Consider the following 17,836-nt stretch of genomic DNA (forward strand, 5'->3'; position numbering starts at 1 on the left):
ATCCTTTTATATCCCAAGCCAGCCCACAAACACTGACGGAACTTCAAATACATCTGGCACACCACCCATGGCAAAAAAATAAAAATAAAAAAGCAATGTTTTTATATCATTTAAAAAATCTATCAAAGCTCTCAGAAAGACAAAGACACAGCTCATCACTGGCCAAATACAAAAGTGATGCAAAATACTGAAACGAGGTTTGAAAATTGAGAAGCTTTATCATTTACCCACTAAGTACCTTCTTAAATCCTCCAAATAAAGTGCCGGCCTCCAGGTCAAACTGTCGGTCCAGTTCCTCTTCATGTTCTGACAAGAAAAACAGTGTTTCATTAGTCACAGATCTAAATAAAACTGGGTTGGTTTAATAGGAGACGCATGAAGAGAAAGTGTGCTATCCTGGAAAAACTGCCGGTGGTCTCAGCTACAGGCATGGAAATGGGTCACACACCTTGACCTGCCATGCCAGCCTTCTGTGACCTAAGTTCCTGGAACTACGTACGTAGTGGGGCTGACAGAAATGTCCCCTTCAACTTGTAATAAAGGTCACAAATGGAGAGTGATCAAGAGAGAAAGCTTCCAGCACCAGGAACCAAGGGAGGAATTAGCAAAAATGCCTCACTTGTATAGCTGGTGAAAAATTATCTTAAACAGATCACACCACAAAATGATGATCACAGCTCCATGATATGGACATAATGCTAACAAGATTATAAAATGGAATCATATAATGGTAGTAAGTATAAGCATACAGTTGGTTTAAAACAAAAAGTATAACAAAATATTCATTCAAATACTTCTTAACGGTGTACAATAACCAGGCCCACATTTAATATATATCAGGAATGAAGCAAAACAAGACTGGCATGGCCTTTGCCCTCCTGGGGCTCATGGTACCCCAGGGAAGAGAGACGAACCAATAATGATAAATTACAACAGCGCTGATGAATACCATGTAAGGAAGTGAGGAATGTTAAGGTGTCCGTACGACGTCCAGTAGGTAGCCCGATGGGTATGAATGGAGCTCACGAGTACCCTAAGTTGGAGATGAAGACTGAGGAGTCCTCAGCATAAGGGTGATGAAGCCACCAGAATGGCTGAGATCGCCCCCAAAAGGCACAGAGTGCATAGACCAGGGAAAACCAATGCTCATCAGACCAACACCCTACAAAAGCCACAGAAGAACCAAAAAGGAACTACCTAGAAAGATTACAGGAAAACCAAGTGAGTGTGCAGTCATTAAAAAATAATCACGAAATGATGCTGGTTTCACAGTAGGATCCAGGGGCAGATTCACACACACTAGAGGCAAACAGCAGCCCGAGCCTCCAACCACAGGCAATACTGCCTCTAGGAACAACAGAAAAAGGAGGGGTGGTAAGCACTGGCCCAGGGTGCCCCAGGGCACAACTCGGGGACACATTCACACTGTATCCCGAGTGGTCCAAGAGGTGCTGGGGAGATGTGGGATTGCAGCAGGGCTCTGGTCCTTTCTGTTACTGCTGTACACACATCACGTTGTGTGTGTGTGTGTGTGTGTGTGAACTGTGCACAGACTCAAGTCCCAGGGAAGAGCCCACAAACAAACAGAACATTCTGCAATCCAACAAAGAAATAAAAGTAACAGGAACCTCCTAAAATTCATTAACATAAAAAGGGTGGAAAACCTCTAGGCCTCTGGCCTCTTCTGTTCTGGCTTCACTAACATACAAAGAGCAACCTCCAGAAACATCAGAATTGTGCAGAATTGAAACAAAGCAGAAACCTGCTTTTTCTTTTTTCTTCTTTTTTAAGAGTACAACGCAGAAGCAGTGAAATTTTACAGGCTAAAGCATCAGACTTCTTGAAACTGGAACAGAGCTCCCTCTAGTGGGAAAAAGGAATCCTACACAGATAGAAGAATTCCTACAGACCAACTGAAATACTATAGGAGACACCGTCATACAAAATATAAAAAGATGAAATTAATTTTAGCATATTTTATTTATCTCAACATGGAGTCAGTATTAAACAATTACGGATGAGTCATTTTACATTCCTTGTTCTTACTAATTCTTCAAAGTCCAATATACATGTTATCCTTACAGCACATCTCAATTGGAAACGGTCACATTTTGAGTGCTTGTATGGCTAATGGCTACAGTATTGGACAGCACAGCTCTCCACCAAAAATCCTCTCTCAGGTTTAGAGAATTTCTACAATTCACCCTCGTCTGATTTCTACACACACACACACACACACACACACACACACACACACACACACACAAATACATTCGCAACCCCTTTGGAAATCACTGCCTCCAAACCGTCTTAAGTTAGTTGACAATGTGCTGCTATGTAACTTGGTTGAGAGAAGAGAATGGCCGCTGAAAACGCGTAGCGGGAAATCCTTCCTGAAGAGCTTCAGCCCTCAGAACCTCTCCAACGAGACCCTCCAGGTAGGGATCCCATATTCCCATACTAGAGGCAAGAGATTTCATCATACCTCACACACACTCAAGCAAAAGGACCCTGCAAATGGAGAGAAGCCTTCCCTGCCTGAGCATTTCTCTCCACACCACACAGGCCTGACTGTCGGGCAGAGCCAACTCTTTCTTCGAGGTGCCCTGGTTCTATTTCCCAAAATTCCGCGCTCCACAAAACTGCCTGAGAGCATAGAAATGAAGCAATTTCTGCTGATGAGCCCTCATTACTAAATCAGCTGTTGATTCTCCCCACTCCAACCACCACCCAACAAAAGGATACATCAAAGCCCCATTCTACCTACTGAGTGAGAGGATTTGCATTTTAATCGATGCCAATGAGCTGTGGTGGTAAACCATTTACTTAAAAGCACTAACTAACCTACCCTTTTCACCCTCAACATTATGATAGGAAACCATTTCTGGGGTAGGGTGGGGGTAATTAGAGGGCAATAATCAGGAAGAGGGGGAAACACACACACACACACACACACACACACCCTCGTCTGACACCAGCCACTGCCAGGGACCAGCACACCCAATCATGGCTTAACATGTCCTGCTGTTTCTATGCATTTGAAAAATTCCAATCAGCTCCTACTGATTCTTTATTTCTCTAGGAAGCCGCTGGGTACAGCAGACTGTGGCAGTAAGTAAATGAGTGGAGAAAGGGAGCAGAAAAGATGGGCTTCTCAAGATAAGAGAATTTAATGGTAAGCACCTCTCAAACATTCACATGAAATATAGAGAAGGATGACAAAGTGCTGGTTTTTCCAGGACAACTCCTGAGAAATGGGAGGCCCTCTCCTCCCTTCTCCCAATTCCCACTAAGGGAATGAAAACTTGATTTGGAAATAGCCCAAGCAAAAGCAAATCAAATATGTAAATAGGATGCAAAGCAATATATAACATAAACGGCCTTCAAATCTAATAGGGCTGCTCATCTGCTACTCACCTGAAAGAAGCCAGGCCACCAGGGGCGCGATTTGCATGGAAATCCTTAGGGCTCCGAGAAAGGAGGAAGCAGCCCGGGACTGAGATGGAACACTCCAGCAAAGAGGAAGCCATAAGCTCCTGCATTTCTCTTGTGTTGACACAACAGGGAGCCCCGGCTGGACGAGTGAGGAGCTGTGGAGTCCAACACTGAGGGTTGCCTTCAAATGCCCTCCAGCCCAGGCCCTGTCTCAAGTCACCGTAAGAAGTTTACTGCTTCTTTACTGTGTTCAGAAAGTAGCCTCTCTGGAAGCCGACACTCCCCTCCTTTGAGGGCCAGGGTCCACAATGGAGAAGGCCAGACAAGCCTGAGAGGATAGGCCAGGAAGCTTAGATTCCGAGTAGGAAAGCCGGAACTCAAATGTTTCCTATGACCTTGGCCACAGGTGACAGGGGAAAGAGGGTCAACTCTAACATGAAGCATTGCCAAACAGATCACTAGGAGCCTGAGCTGTGACACCACACTACTGATGCTAGCCACAAAGATAGGCTGTCCACTTCTTGGCTCCCACAGGGGCTATGCATTTGGGTCCTTTCACAAAAGACCTGTTGACTAAAGGGTCCCCAGTGGCCCCTTCCACTGTATAAGGGCAAGGCCACCTGTTGGAAAACAGGACCAGTGGTAGCCCCCCCATTTCCCCTCCCAGAACTGGGCCCTCCAGAGTTGCCGGTTCGTCTTGCAACCAAATTCCTCTAGTCAAAAAAGCAGGGAGGATAACTTTTCTCCTGATGACAAAGCCCATCCCTCATGAGTAGTTAGTGTGTTGTATGAACGTGACAAAGAATCTCTAAACGTGCTGCTATATCCTTTCCTCATAAACAAACACTAGGGGTAAGTGATAAGCACAGGTGAGTTTAGGAATAAACAACAGGTAAAGGTGAAAATGCTCAACTACAGTTGTATCCCACTTTAAGAACAACTAGTATATAAACAAAGAAATTGGACGTGGCAACTCAAATCATTTGTTGCATGTTTGCTTAAATATCAGGGTTTCCTGGTGCCATGGAGTTTATTTAGAGAAACATTAACCTCGGCCCACTGAAGATTTTTAAAAACAAAAATAAAATGTCTGTGAAATGGAAATGCCAATTTATGGAAAACACCATCCTGTTTAATATCCAACTAATCCTAATATCCAACTTTTCAGGCAGAGAGCACAGCATAACAGCTAATCCTGGGCTCTGTAAAGCCAAAAGGATCTAGGGTAGCCTACTGTTCATTACAGAATAATCGTCACAGGAAAAAAGTGGTAGAATTTATAAATAAACCCAAGAGATTGTATTTTGAGAAAGCAAATACGCTGAATAGACAAAACCTTTGTAAATTCCCTAAAGCAGGAAAAAAAAAATGAGACATGTAGGTTTCAAAACATTGTATGACATGGGGCACCTGGGTGGCTCAGTTGGTTAAGTGTCCAACTTTGGCTCAGGTCATAATCTCATGGTTCATGAGTTCGAGCCCCACATCGGGCTCTGTGCTGACAGCTTGGAGCCTGGAGCCCGCTTCGGATTCTGTGTCTCCCCCTCTCTGCCCCTCCCCTGCTCATGCTCTGTCTCCCTCTGTCTCTCAATAATAAATAAATGTTAAAAAAAATTTTTTTAATAAAAATTTTTTTAAAAAAATTAAAAACAAAAACATTATATGACCTACAACTGGATGTCAATACATTTGAAAATTTCAATGAAATGGAAAAATATAGGGCGCCTTGCTGGCTCAGTAGGCAGAGAACATGACTCTTGATCCCAGGTGTGTGAGTTTGAGCCCCATGTTGGGTATAGAGATTACTTAAAAATAAAATCAGAGAGAAAAGAAAAGTGCAAATTACTCGAACTGACTTCAGAAAACCTAAATATAACCTGAAATAACTGAAAGATACTGAAGTTTTCAGTGAATCTATCTATTTCCAGAGACCCCATGCCCAGACAAACTTACAAGTGAAGAATATCAAACTTTGATGCTGACATTTCGCACACTATTTAAACAGTTCCATAACATAACAGAAAATGAAAAGTTTCTCCATTCCTATTATAAAGTTAACAGAATGCCAATGCTGAAATCTGATTAAGTGGAAAATAAAACTACAGACCAACGAATCTCACTTAGAAATTAAAAGAAAAAAACTTGGAAACAAGGCATGTATTTGAAAATACCATGGTCAAAGTAGGTTTGATGTAGGAATCCATATAAACTAGACTGCAAAATTTATTACTTTAAAATATCATGCCAACAGCTTGAAAAGGGAAAACTATGCAATCATCTGTATAGTTGCTTTAAAAATGAATTCAACAGGGGCGCCTGGGTGGCGCAGTCGGTTAAGCGTCCGACTTCAGCCAGGTCACGATCTCGCGGTCCGTGAGTTCGAGCCCCGCGTCGGGCTCTGGGCTGACGGCTCGGAGCCTGGAGCCTGTTTCCGATTCTGTGTCTCCCTCTCTCTCTGCCCCTCCCCCGTTCATGCTCTGTCTCTCTCTGTCCCAAAAATAAATAAACGTTGAAAAAAAAAATTAAAAAAAAAAATAATAAAAATAAAAATGAATTCAACATTTATTACTAATTTTAATAATTTAGTAAAGGGGGCTAACTAGATTCATTAGCATGATTTAAAAAAAAAAAGCAAAACTTACTCAATTTTTCAGTAATGGTAAAAACTATAGAGGGATTTCCATTAAAGTTAGAATTAAAAATTGGGTCACCTGGGTGGCTCAGTCAGTTAAGCGTCTGACTTCAGCCCAGGTCATGATCTCACAGTTCACAAGTTCGAGCCCCGCGTCAGGCTCTGTGCTGACAGCTTGGAGCCTGGAGCCTGCTTCGGATTCTGTGTCTCCCTCTCGTTCTCTCTCTCTGCCCCTCCGCAGCTCATGCTCATACTTTGTCTCTGTCAAAAATAAATAAACTTAGGGGCACCTGGGTGGCTCAGTCAGTTAATCAGCCAACTTTGGCTCAGGTCATGATTTCGCGGTCTGTGAGTTCGAGCCCCGTGTCGGGCTCTGTGCTGACAGCTCAGAGCCTGGAGTCTATTTCAGATTCTGTGTCTCCCTCTCTCTGACCCTCCCCCGTTCATGCTCTGTCTCTCTCTGTCTCAAAAATAAATAAACGTTAAAAATAAATAAATAAACTTAATTTTTTTTTAAGTTAGAATTAAAAATAGCATTCTTTCTCAACTACTACATTGTTCTAAAAGGCCCAGCTAAACAAAACCATTAGTATCAGCTGTGGATGATATTGTCTAAACACAAAAATCAGGAAAAATCAAAGATAAGTTAATGGAACATTAAGAGAATTCAATAAACTGTTGGAATATAACATACACAAATCAAAATAAATACCTTTAGACCAGAAATAATTAGCTACAAGTTACAGGAAATACAATAGGAAAATTTCCCAATCATAAAAGGAAAAAAAAGAAAGAAAGACTCTGAATAGAAATTCTTGCAGGACCTATTATGAAGAAGGCCAGGAAACTTTATTGAGGGAAACAATAGACCTTGAATGCACAAAGAAAAAAATACCATATCCCTGGGTGAAAAAGTACAATATTATAAGAATGTTAATTATTTACAAATTAATTTCTAGGCTTACTGTAATTCTAATGAAAATCCTGTTGAGATTATTTTTTTGAACAGTTTCACATATGTATACAAGAAGAATAAACCAGTAAGAATAGCTAAGTGTGGAAATGAAGAAGGATGAATAGTAACTTTATCAGATACTCAAATATTTTATAAAGCATTTTTAATTAAAACCGTGCAGTTAATGATGTGTGAACTGATTGAGAAATCAATGAAACAGAGAAGACATGCCCACCCTTCAAACAATCTGGGGTATATGTAAGAATTTAGCAATGATTGGGCCGCCTGGGTGGCTCAGTCGGTTAAGTGCCTGATTCCTGATTTAGGCTCAGGTCATGATCTCACGGTTTGTGAGGTCAAGACCCACACTGGGCTCTGTGCTGACAGCATGGAGCCTGCTTGGGATTCCGTGTCTCCCTCTCTCTGCCCCTCCCTAGCTCGCTCACAGCCAGCACGTGCTTGCTCTCTCAAAAATAAACATTTAAAGAAAAAAATATTAAACAATGATCAAGACTGCATCATAATTCAATATAGAAAGAGTTAATTGTGTTTGGTTATCTATTTGGGAAAATTTTAATTTTTTCACTTCATATGATATACCAGATACATAGGAGATGGGTTAAAGAAGAAAGCTCAAGTTGCTGAAATACAAGAGTTATGTTCTCCAAAAGAAATATTACTGGCACAACCTTCTTGGAGAAGGGGAAATCTGTCTAAAACCTTAAAAATATTCATGCAGTTTGACTCAATGACTCCTCTGGAAATCCTTCTTCCAGAAATGCTTCTGAGAAAAGCTATCAGGTACAATACAACAATACAAAGAGATTCCTTATAAAATAACCATTCAACTCATACAGTTAGAACATAATGGAAGAGAGCAAACCCAAAGAAACAATAAGGAAGGAAATAAAAGCAGAAATCAATGAACTGGGGCGCCTGGGAGGCTCAGTCAGTTAAGCATCCAACTTCAGCTCAGGTCATGATCTCACAGTTCGTGGGTTCGAGCTCCACATCGGGCTCTGTGCTGACAGTTCAGAGCCTGGAGCCTGCTTCGGATTCTGTGTCTCCCTCTCTCTCGGCCCCTCCCCTGCTCCCTCGCTCTCTCTCAAAAATAAACATTTAAAAAAATTAAAAACTAAAAAAGAAATCAATGAACCAAGAAAAAAAAAAAAGGAAACAACTGAGAAAATCTAACAAAACCACAAACTGAAAAGATTCATAAGCTCTCTGGCACAGTTGATCAAAGCAAAAAACTAGAAGGAAGGGAGGGAAGGAGGGATGAAAAGACAAACAAGGGAGGAAGTTAGGGAGACAGTGAAGGAGAAGATGTAAAACAAAATACACAATAAGAGAGAAAAGCAAACCACAGAAACAAAATATTTTTAAATACGAGTATTATGAACAATACACTAACCAAACTGAAAACCCACATAAACGTACAGATCCTCAGAAAGCTACAAAATGTCAAAATAGGTACAAGAAGAAATAAATTTGAACATAAACCAATAAATAAATTGAAACAGGAGTCTAAGACTTCCCTTCCCAGATGTTTTCCCAGGTGACCTCACAGCATTCAGGTTTTCACAGATAATTCAACTGTTTTCATGTCAAGAATTACACCAGACTGACATGAAAACAACAATACACGGCCCTCTTTTAGGTGTAAGCATTAACAGAGCTACCACATGGCATAATCTCCTCTTTCTTCATGTTAAGTGTATGCAGAGAGACATAAAAGTGTTCTACATCTACTGAACCACAAGGGCATAAACTTAGCGCAGTAGGTCTGGATTAGCCACAACGCTGTCGAGCGCCAGGGGAGAGGTCACCAAGCATAGCAGATCACCACCACCCCACCCCACGTATTTCCAGATGACTTGGAGATGCTCTACGCCTGGTAGAGTAGGGAGGAAGAAGGGGTGCTCTGTTCAGTCCCTGCTGTGAATTTACCAAAAGATTCCATTTGACTAAGGCCATTAAAATCAGTCTGCTGTCCCTAATGGCCTGGCAACCGTGCTTCCACAGACAAGAGCACAGTGAACAGGATGCCTGCTCCATGCCCAGAGAAAGCAGCCGTGCAGATGCCCACTGGTGGCATTTCACTTAACGGGTAAGTTTTGAGCCTGTAATATGTTTTAGGCACTATCTTTGCTCCAGATACAAATGTCCCAAAAAAGTTTACAGAAGACAGTTTTCCCAGTGACCTACTTCTACCGTGTGGGTAAACAGCACTTTTCCCCAAATTAGACAGTAACACAAACAGTAAGTCAAACAGCATGACCACCTCTGGGTCAGCTGAGGTGTAGAAAAGCTTTGTGCTATCCACAGAAGGATTCCCTCCACCCCGATCCCAGCAGCTCCCATGACACAGAAAGGGAAAATTTTATTCCAGTGGGATACAATTTTAAAATTTAATAGAATAGATAGAAGAGCTTCCTCTTTTAAAGTAAGGTGCTTTAGGAATTAAATTATCAATAAATAGGAGAGGCAGAATAGGATAAAATATTGGGGCTAGAGTTGGACACAATGGAGTTTAAACGCAGTTCCACTGGAACTTACTAGACATGTTACCTTGGATAAATTATATTTTTCAGCCTCTGCATCCTCATCTAGGTAAAGAAATACAACAAACATTGTGGTAAAGAGACTCCAAAGATGACCGCCATACATTCCATGCACAGGCGTGCTGCTCCAGCCATATGGAGGTATAGTCTTTCCTCCCCCTGAATCTGGACTGGCGCTGTGGTTTGCTTTGACCAATAAATGAGGTAGAGGTGAGCTGTACAACTTCCCAGGCTGAGCTTCAAGAGATCTGTAGCTTCTGCTTTTGTGCACTTGCAGTACTCCCTCTTGAACCCAGCTGCACTGTTAGGAGAAATGTAAGCCATGTGGAGAGCCATGCAGACAGAACCTCTGCATGCTAGCTGACAGCCCCCCACTGAGGTCTTGGCCAGCCATGTGAGTGAGCCACCAGATGCCTGCAGCCCCAGCTAACACAGAGCAGACCTGCCCTGCTGAGTCCAGGAGAGGTTTGCTAAAAACAAAGTCTCACAGACCACAAAAATGAATTAGTGTAATCCATAACATCAATAAGACAAAAAAGAAAAACCACATGATCATATCAATATATGCACAAAAAGCATTTGACAAAATCCAACACTCATTTATGATTAAAAACTCTCAGCAAACTAGAGATAGAAGGGAACTTCCTCAATTGGATAAAGAACATCTACAAAAAACATACAGTAAACATCATACTTAACGGTCAGAAAGCTTTCTCACTAAGATCAGAAAAAAGGCAAAAGTGTCCTCTCTCACCATTCCTTTTTAATATCATAATGGGAGTCCTAGCTAGTGCACTAAGAAAATGAAATAAGGTATACAACATGGAAAGGAAGAAATAAAACTGTCTTTGTATGCAGATAATATAAATATCTATGTAGAAAATCCAAAGAATCTACAAAAAAAACTCCTGGAACTAATAAGCAATTATAGCAAGGTTGCAGGATACAAAATAAATACGCAAAAGTCAGTTGCTTTCCTACATATGAGAAACAATCAAGTGAAATTTAAAACTGAGAACAATACCATTTACACTAGCACACCAAAAAAGTGAAAAAACTAGGTATAAATCTAACAAAATACATACAAGTTATACGTTAGGAGAACTAGAAAACTCTGAGGAAAGAAATAAAAAAAACGAAAAAGACAAATTGAGAGATATTCCATGTTCATGGATATTGTTAAGAGGTCAGTCTTACTCAACTTCATCTATAGAGTCCATGCAATCCAAACCAAAATCCCAGGAAGCTCTCTTGTGGATAATGACAACATGATTCTAAAGTTTATATGGAGAGGCAAAAGATCCAGAATAGCCAACACAATATTGAAGGACAAGAACAAAGTGAGAGGACTAATATCACCCAAATTCAAGACTTATTATTTTTTTTAAAGAATACTTAGTCTGGGGCGCCTGGGTGGCGCAGTCGGTTAAGCGTCCGACTTCAGCCAGGTCACGATCTCGCGGTCCGTGAGTTCGAGCCCCGCATCGGGCTCTGGGCTGATGGCTCAGAGCCTGGAGCCTGTTTCCGATTCTGTGTCTCCCTCTCTCTCTGCCCCTCCCCCGTTCATGCTCTGTCTCTCTCTGTCCCAAAAATAAATAAACATTGAAAAAAAAATTTTTTAAAAAAAGAATACTTAGTCTAATTTTTTCTCAATGTTTATTTATTTATGAGAGAGAGAGAGACAGAGCACAAGTGGGGGAGGCGCAGAGAGAGAGGGAGACACAGAATTTGAAGCAGGCTCCAGGCTCTGAGCTGTCAGCACAGAGCCCGACACAGGGCTCGAACTCACAGACTGTGAGATCATGACCTGAGCCAAAGTCAGACTGAGCCAGCAGGTGCCCCCCAAATTCAAGACTTATTATAAAGCCTTATGACTCAAGAGACCGTGGTGTTGATGAAAGAACAGACAAAAAGGTGAATGGAACAGAATAGAAAGGCCAAAAAAAGACCCACATAGATACAGTCAACTGACCTTTGACAAGGAGCAAAGGTAATACAACAGAGAAGAGATATTCTTTCAACAAATGCTGGAACTAAATGTCCACATGCAAAACAACTGAATCTAGATGCAGACTTTACACTCTTCACAAAAAAATAACAGCAAATGGATATTATAGATCTGAATATAAACACTACTGAATCCTTAGAAGATAAGGTAGGAGAAAATCTAGATAACCTTGGCTATGGGAATTACTTTTTAGATACCAAAGACACAATGCATGAAAGGAACAATTGGTAAACCGGACTTAACCAAAATTTAAAGTATCTGCTCTGTAAAAGACACCATCAAGAGAGTAAGATGACAAGCCACAGACCAAAAGAAAATATTTGCAAAAGACATGTTATCCAAAATACACAAAGAGCTATTAAAACTCAAAAAGAAAATAAACAACCCAATTAAAAAATGGGCAAATACCTAAACACCTCACCAAATAAGACTATATACATATACATATATATATATATATATATGTTTGTATGTGTATATGTATATACATATATACAGTCTTATGGCAATAAGCATATGAAAAGATTCTCATTACATCAGGGAAATGCAAATTAAAACAATGAGATACCACTTACACACTTACTAGAATGGCCAAAATCTGGAATACGGACATCAATTTATGGAAAAGACTGCCTCATAAGGTGAAGCCTCATGATGAAGATGGCAGAGGGACATGGTAGAAGGAGCCAGCTCTCTGACGCTATCTAGACACAATACGAGGCTTGTAACAATGATGTTGGAGGCTGTGTTTCTGCTGCCAAACGTGTCTTCAAAGTAATAAATATACCATATCATAGGGCTGTTCTAAAGATTAAATGAGACAAGATACAATACGTGAAGTATCTAATACAGTGCCTGACATAGAGTAGGTTAGCTCCTCCTACATGGGTCCTGGGAGCTCAAAGGCTCCAGTAGGGGAATGCAAATACTTGGCCAGACTTGAGAAAACAATAGTCCTCATCTACTTTAGATGATCCGTCTCTGCCACCAAGTTCCTGACTCTGAGTGGGACATATGTAGAATGGGAGAAAAGTCAATCCTGGTGATGTACATCCAAATCAGTCCGAGTAATATAGAAGGAGGTAGGTGTTCAGGGCAGAGCACTCTCAACTTTGCAATTTTAAGTGGACTTTTCAGCATACTCTCCTGTCTTCAAGATAAAGTCCAAACTCCTCAGATCAATATGCAATGTCCTTCACAGGCTCTCCCTGCTTTTTGATCTAGGCTCAACTCTAGCCACTGTCCCCTCACTCTCTACACTCCAGTCCTCCCAAGGGGTTTGTAGTTGCCAGACCATGCTATGCTTCCTCACACCCCAAAGGCTTGTCCATTTGCTTGCAAACCCATCTCTGTCCACAGATCCTCTGACGCCTTCTCTACCTTCCTGGCTCCTGTTCTGCCTTATGACAAAGCCCAGTAATTATCATCAACTAGGAAACTGTCCCTGACCACGCAAGAGGCCATCTTGGTCCCTCCACATTTCTGTCTCCCATTCTTCCACAGTATGGGAAGTTTTAGTGGCACATGGCCACCAAGCTAAAGACAATGTTTCCCAGTTTCTCAACTGTGGCCATAAAACCTGGTGCTGGTCAACTAGGGGTAAGCAGAAGTGACAAGGGTAACTTGCCCAACAGGAGGGTTTCCATACCCCTTCCTATGGGCTGAAATGCAGATTTAGTGATGATGATTCTTCAACAAGCATATGAAAATCACTAAACACAGCAGAACGAAAGGATGAAAGGAGTCTGGGCCTCCAATACCTTGAGCTGCCTCCACATATCTCAGAAGCAATGAGGGTGGAAGAGAAACATAAGAGGTTACTGCAGATCACCTCCACAGCCTTCAGTAGCCATTGAATCAAACCTTCCTATTACAGAAGACCAGCCACCGGATCCCCTCAAAGTTCCAGGATGAGGGTGGAAAATTGCATTGATTCAGGTCATGGACTCAAAGTGTCCCAGACAAGGGAAAGCAAAGCAGGGTCCAAGTTATCCCAAGCCCATTAGACAATTTTTCTGACTCTTCTACCTCTGAGTACTTCCTTCCTCCTTCCTTTCTTGAGAGCAGTTCAGGAAAGCTGGGGTCTTACCTCTTGAGACTTTGTAAACTTCATAGAAAGAATATAAGTGGAAGCCTAGTGAAGCAAATAGGTAAAAAGACAGTTCCCATCGGGGCAGCATTGCTCCTCGTGACAAAGGGTCTTGGCAGACACACTGAGAGTTTCTAGGAAGAGAAACAGAAATAAAAACATTAAGCCACAGACATGACACTAAGGAACAGAATCTTATCAGTTCACTTGCTCTCCTAAGGATCCATCACTATTTAAGGTGATACAGATAGAACCCCAGTCACACTTCCTTCTGCCAGTGACTGTCTGCATCTTGCATCCAACATGCACACATACACGCACACGCCCTGCCTGCCCCGGGTTGGGCAGGTCTTCCCTATGAGCTCCCACAGCACCCCATCTGCCTCTGCACCCCAGACAGTTGTGTGTCCAATGCCTGACACGCCTGCCTCCCCCTATGGGGTAAGCGCTTGGAGAGCAGGGACCATGATTCGCCGAGTCCCCAGTAACCAACATGGGCTGTGGAATGTAGCAACAGGGGAATAGTGCTCCATGAATAATAAATGGCTTCAAATCCTGAATAGAAGAAAAGTACAGATCTCTAAAACTCTTCTAAGCCAACAGCTCTAACCTCCTCATTCTCCCCTTCAGATGTCATCTGAAGTTGTTTATATGAATGGATGAATGAAAATTACTGTCTTCCATCTTGTATAAACTTAAGGGAGGTGAATGATGTGACTCCCATCAGCTATGGCAGACACTGCTAGCAGCCCACCCCACAATATTTAGTCTCCCTTCCTATACAGTAATGGAACTTTTAACTGAATGCATGGATGCTAAGCTCAACTATATAGTGTAGCCATGTGTGGGCATTTGAATAGTCCTGGGTGGCTCAGTTGGTTAAGCATCCAACTTCAGCTCAGGTCATGATTTCATGGTCCGTGAGTTCGAGCCCCACATCGGGCTCTGTGCTGACAGCTCAGAGCCTGGAGCTTGCTTCAGATTCTGTGTCTCCCTCTCTCTCTGTCCTTTCCCTGCTCATACTTGGTCTCTCTCTCTTCTGCTCAAAAATTTGTGTGTAGTCCTGCGTAGAAGGCAATGATCATCCCCTTCCTGCTGGGAAAAGCTGGAACAGCCACACGGGGACAAGAGGTGAAAGCCATGTGGAAAAATAAGATCGAGAAGCCTCAGTCCCTGACTCCGTGTACCACCTCACCCCCAAAACTTCCCTGGACCGTTTATACCTATACTATTAAATGAAAGAGAAATGCACTTCCAGGTTGTTTAAGCCTCTGCTATTCTCACTCTCTCTCTTATGGCAGCCATGTCTATATTCTAAGTATTATTAGAGCAGGTGATAGGAAGTCCTAAAATTCTTCAAATGAAATCATCAGCTCCCAAGCAACAAAAAGCCAGTTAAATGGCTCACATTGTTTTCCTTAAGCCTCTCAAATATGTCTCACTATGGATGCCAAACTAAAATAGGAGCAAAATTTTAAGCCCCAAGAAAATACTTCCTCATATGAGACAGTAATGCCAAAATCAAAATCATACATTATCCCATTTTATTTTCACAATACCCTAGTGAAGAAGGTGGAGCAAGAGAGACAGGCAATTCACAGATGACAAATGTGAAACAGGATAAGGCCCCACAGTCAGCCACTGGGCCCCCCATGCCTCCCCTCAGCCACGGCTAGCCCCATTAATGCCCGTTCACAAAGTTACTTGTCCCTACAGCCTGGCTCAAAATCCACCACACCCAAACTCCTTTCTCCAGGCTGAGACAGCAGAAAAAGATACACACTTCGGCTTTCATAAAATAGAAGGCCAGAAGTCAGTGGTCCTCCAACCAGAGTGCCCCTTGGTAATGACCTAAACGTTGCTCAGGCAGTTTGGTCTCCTGCAACTGAAGGCATCCAGAAGTAGGCACTCGTGCTTTCAAGCCCAAACACTCTGCAACAACAACACCTTCTCAGGTCCCCCTGCTGTTTTTCAGAACCACTTCTGGCTTTAAACAATTCTACTCACACTTCATTTTTAAATACCTGGCATCTCCTACAAAACTTTAGAATTTCTTTCTGGAACTTTGTGGGAATATGGTAATCTCCACTTTAGTGGGAAGTTAACTTTAACCTCTGGGTTTTAGGAGTCTCCTTTCAAAGGATGTTAGTATTATATTGGATGGTCTCCTCACCTCATTAAGAATATGTGATTAGTTGGGGCGCCTGGGTGGCTCAGTCAAAGTGTCCGTCCGACTTCAGCTCAGGTCATGATCATGTGATTTGTGGGTTCGAGCCCTGCATCAGGCTCTGTGCTAAAAACTCAGAGCCGGGAGCCTGCTTAGGACTCTGTGTCTCCCTCTCCCTCTGCCCCTCCCCCATTTGTGCTGTGCCTCTCTGCCTTTCAAAAATAAACAAACATTAAAAAAATTTTTTTACAAATATGTGACTAGCAAGGGCTGAACTCCTAAAAATGCTACCGAAATGTAGACATAAATAATCTTAGAGATTAAATGAAAATTCTAGAAGCCCTGCTGTTTAGCAGCTTTTCAGGGACACTGTCTTCTAGGACAATTCCTCTGCATTAACAAGTTTCTTTCGGGGAACTAGAAACACTTCCATTTTTGGTGCTCTTCGCTGTACTGTGTATATCTTGCAGACCCACACAAAGATACACAGTCATGAGCAACAAAGCAGCAGGGCTGTATCTTCACATCTAAAATTTGGGGACTGGACCAAATAGCCTCCATCTGCCAGCATGCTGGGAAATTCTGCACCAAGCAGACCTAGGGGGGAGTCCCGGCTCTGCCATTTGCTGGCTGAGGAACTTGAGTGGATCACACCCTCTTAGATATGTTTCCTCATGGGGCTGTTGAATGGATTCAACGTAAAATGCTTCTCCAAGGCCTGGCACAGAATTAGTACCCAATACATATTAGCTATGATCCGTCCAACGGGACCAGTTAGTGAATTTAATTCCTCAGAAGCCTACCTTGCCAGAGCCTGGTTTTTCTTCCTGAGCTGATGAAATATCACTGACCCTCCGTGGGGCGTGGCCATGCCCTCTGCTGCTGAACGGCATCCCCAGAGCTCTTGCTAAGGTCTCACACCTTGTCCACACCCCAGCCCAACCCCAGGCCACCAGACAGCAAACACACGGTCCTTGGAGGCCACCTGGACAGCTTTCTGCCCAACACATCTTCCTCACCACTACTTTGCTAATCCCCAAAGGAATTACATGCATACTCCCTCCTGTCTTATTTCATCCCTCACAGTTCCAGGAACGACACCTCAAAACTCTACCACACAGGCACTCAAGTGTCCTTAACAGTCCTCTCCTCCCAACACCACTCTTTTTAACTCTTGCCCACCCATCTCAAGAAAATTCCTGGGGCACCTGGGTGGCCCAGTCAGTTGTTAAGTGTCTGACTCTTGATTTCAGCTCAGGTCATGATCTCACATTTCGTGAGATCGAGCCCCGCATCAGGCTCTGCACTGACAGTGTGGAACCTGCCTGGGATTCTCTCTCTCCCTCTCTCTCTCTGCCCCTCCCCAGCTCTCGCTCTCTCACTCTCTTTCTCTCCCCCCTCTCTCAAAATAAACAAACATTGAAAAAAAACAAAATTCTTCTCCCCGGTGTGTTCTTCCATATTCATTTCAGCTGTGCCCTCAGAAACGAAATCAGAGTAGATACATTTTAAAGCATTTAATGACCCAACAGCATCAAAGAAAAGGCAAGTTGGACATTGGAGAATATAACTAGAACTTTTTTAAAATGCGCAAACCCATAAAGGTGCCCAAACACTCTCAGAAAATTCTCAAGTTTCTATTTCTCATTGTCTAAATAAGCATGTTCTTTAGGGATGGGCTATCACAATGAAATCAAAGAGGTCCTTCCTCAAACGTGTAGGTAACACTTTGCTGTCCTTCACGCATGGATCCAGTCCTGCAGCAGCATTAGCAGCTAAGTGGGCATCTGTGAGACCGCCGAGAAACTAATCACCATTTGTAAATTACTTCTGCAGGAAAAGCCAATCTATAGCAGTACAGCCTGTTTAGTAAATGTGTACCTGATCAATCTACATACACGAGGATGTACCATTCATACATGAGAGCTAAGGAGGGATGCAAAGATGTATGACAGGAAAGGTAAGTGTCTGAGAACACTCCCACCT

At 42.5% G+C, this 17,836-nt stretch overlaps 1 protein-coding gene across 1 annotated transcript in view; it reads right to left on the reverse strand.

The window, feature by feature from the left end:
* Positions 1-13,812, reverse strand: part of HHAT (hedgehog acyltransferase) — a 292,122-nt gene extending 278,310 nt beyond the window's left edge. Inside the window, exons 1-2 of the mRNA XM_032591811.1 lie at positions 13,684-13,812; positions 239-306 (exon numbers count right to left, since the gene is read on the reverse strand). Coding sequence (XP_032447702.1) covers positions 239-306; positions 13,684-13,774 — 159 coding nt within the window. The 5' untranslated portion in view covers positions 13,775-13,812. The remainder of the gene's footprint in view (positions 1-238; positions 307-13,683) is intronic.
* Positions 13,813-17,836: the final 4,024 nt, after the last annotated feature.

This window comes from Lynx canadensis, chromosome F1 (genome assembly GCF_007474595.2).
Source record: "Lynx canadensis isolate LIC74 chromosome F1, mLynCan4.pri.v2, whole genome shotgun sequence".
Lineage (NCBI taxonomy): Eukaryota > Metazoa > Chordata > Mammalia > Carnivora > Felidae > Lynx > Lynx canadensis.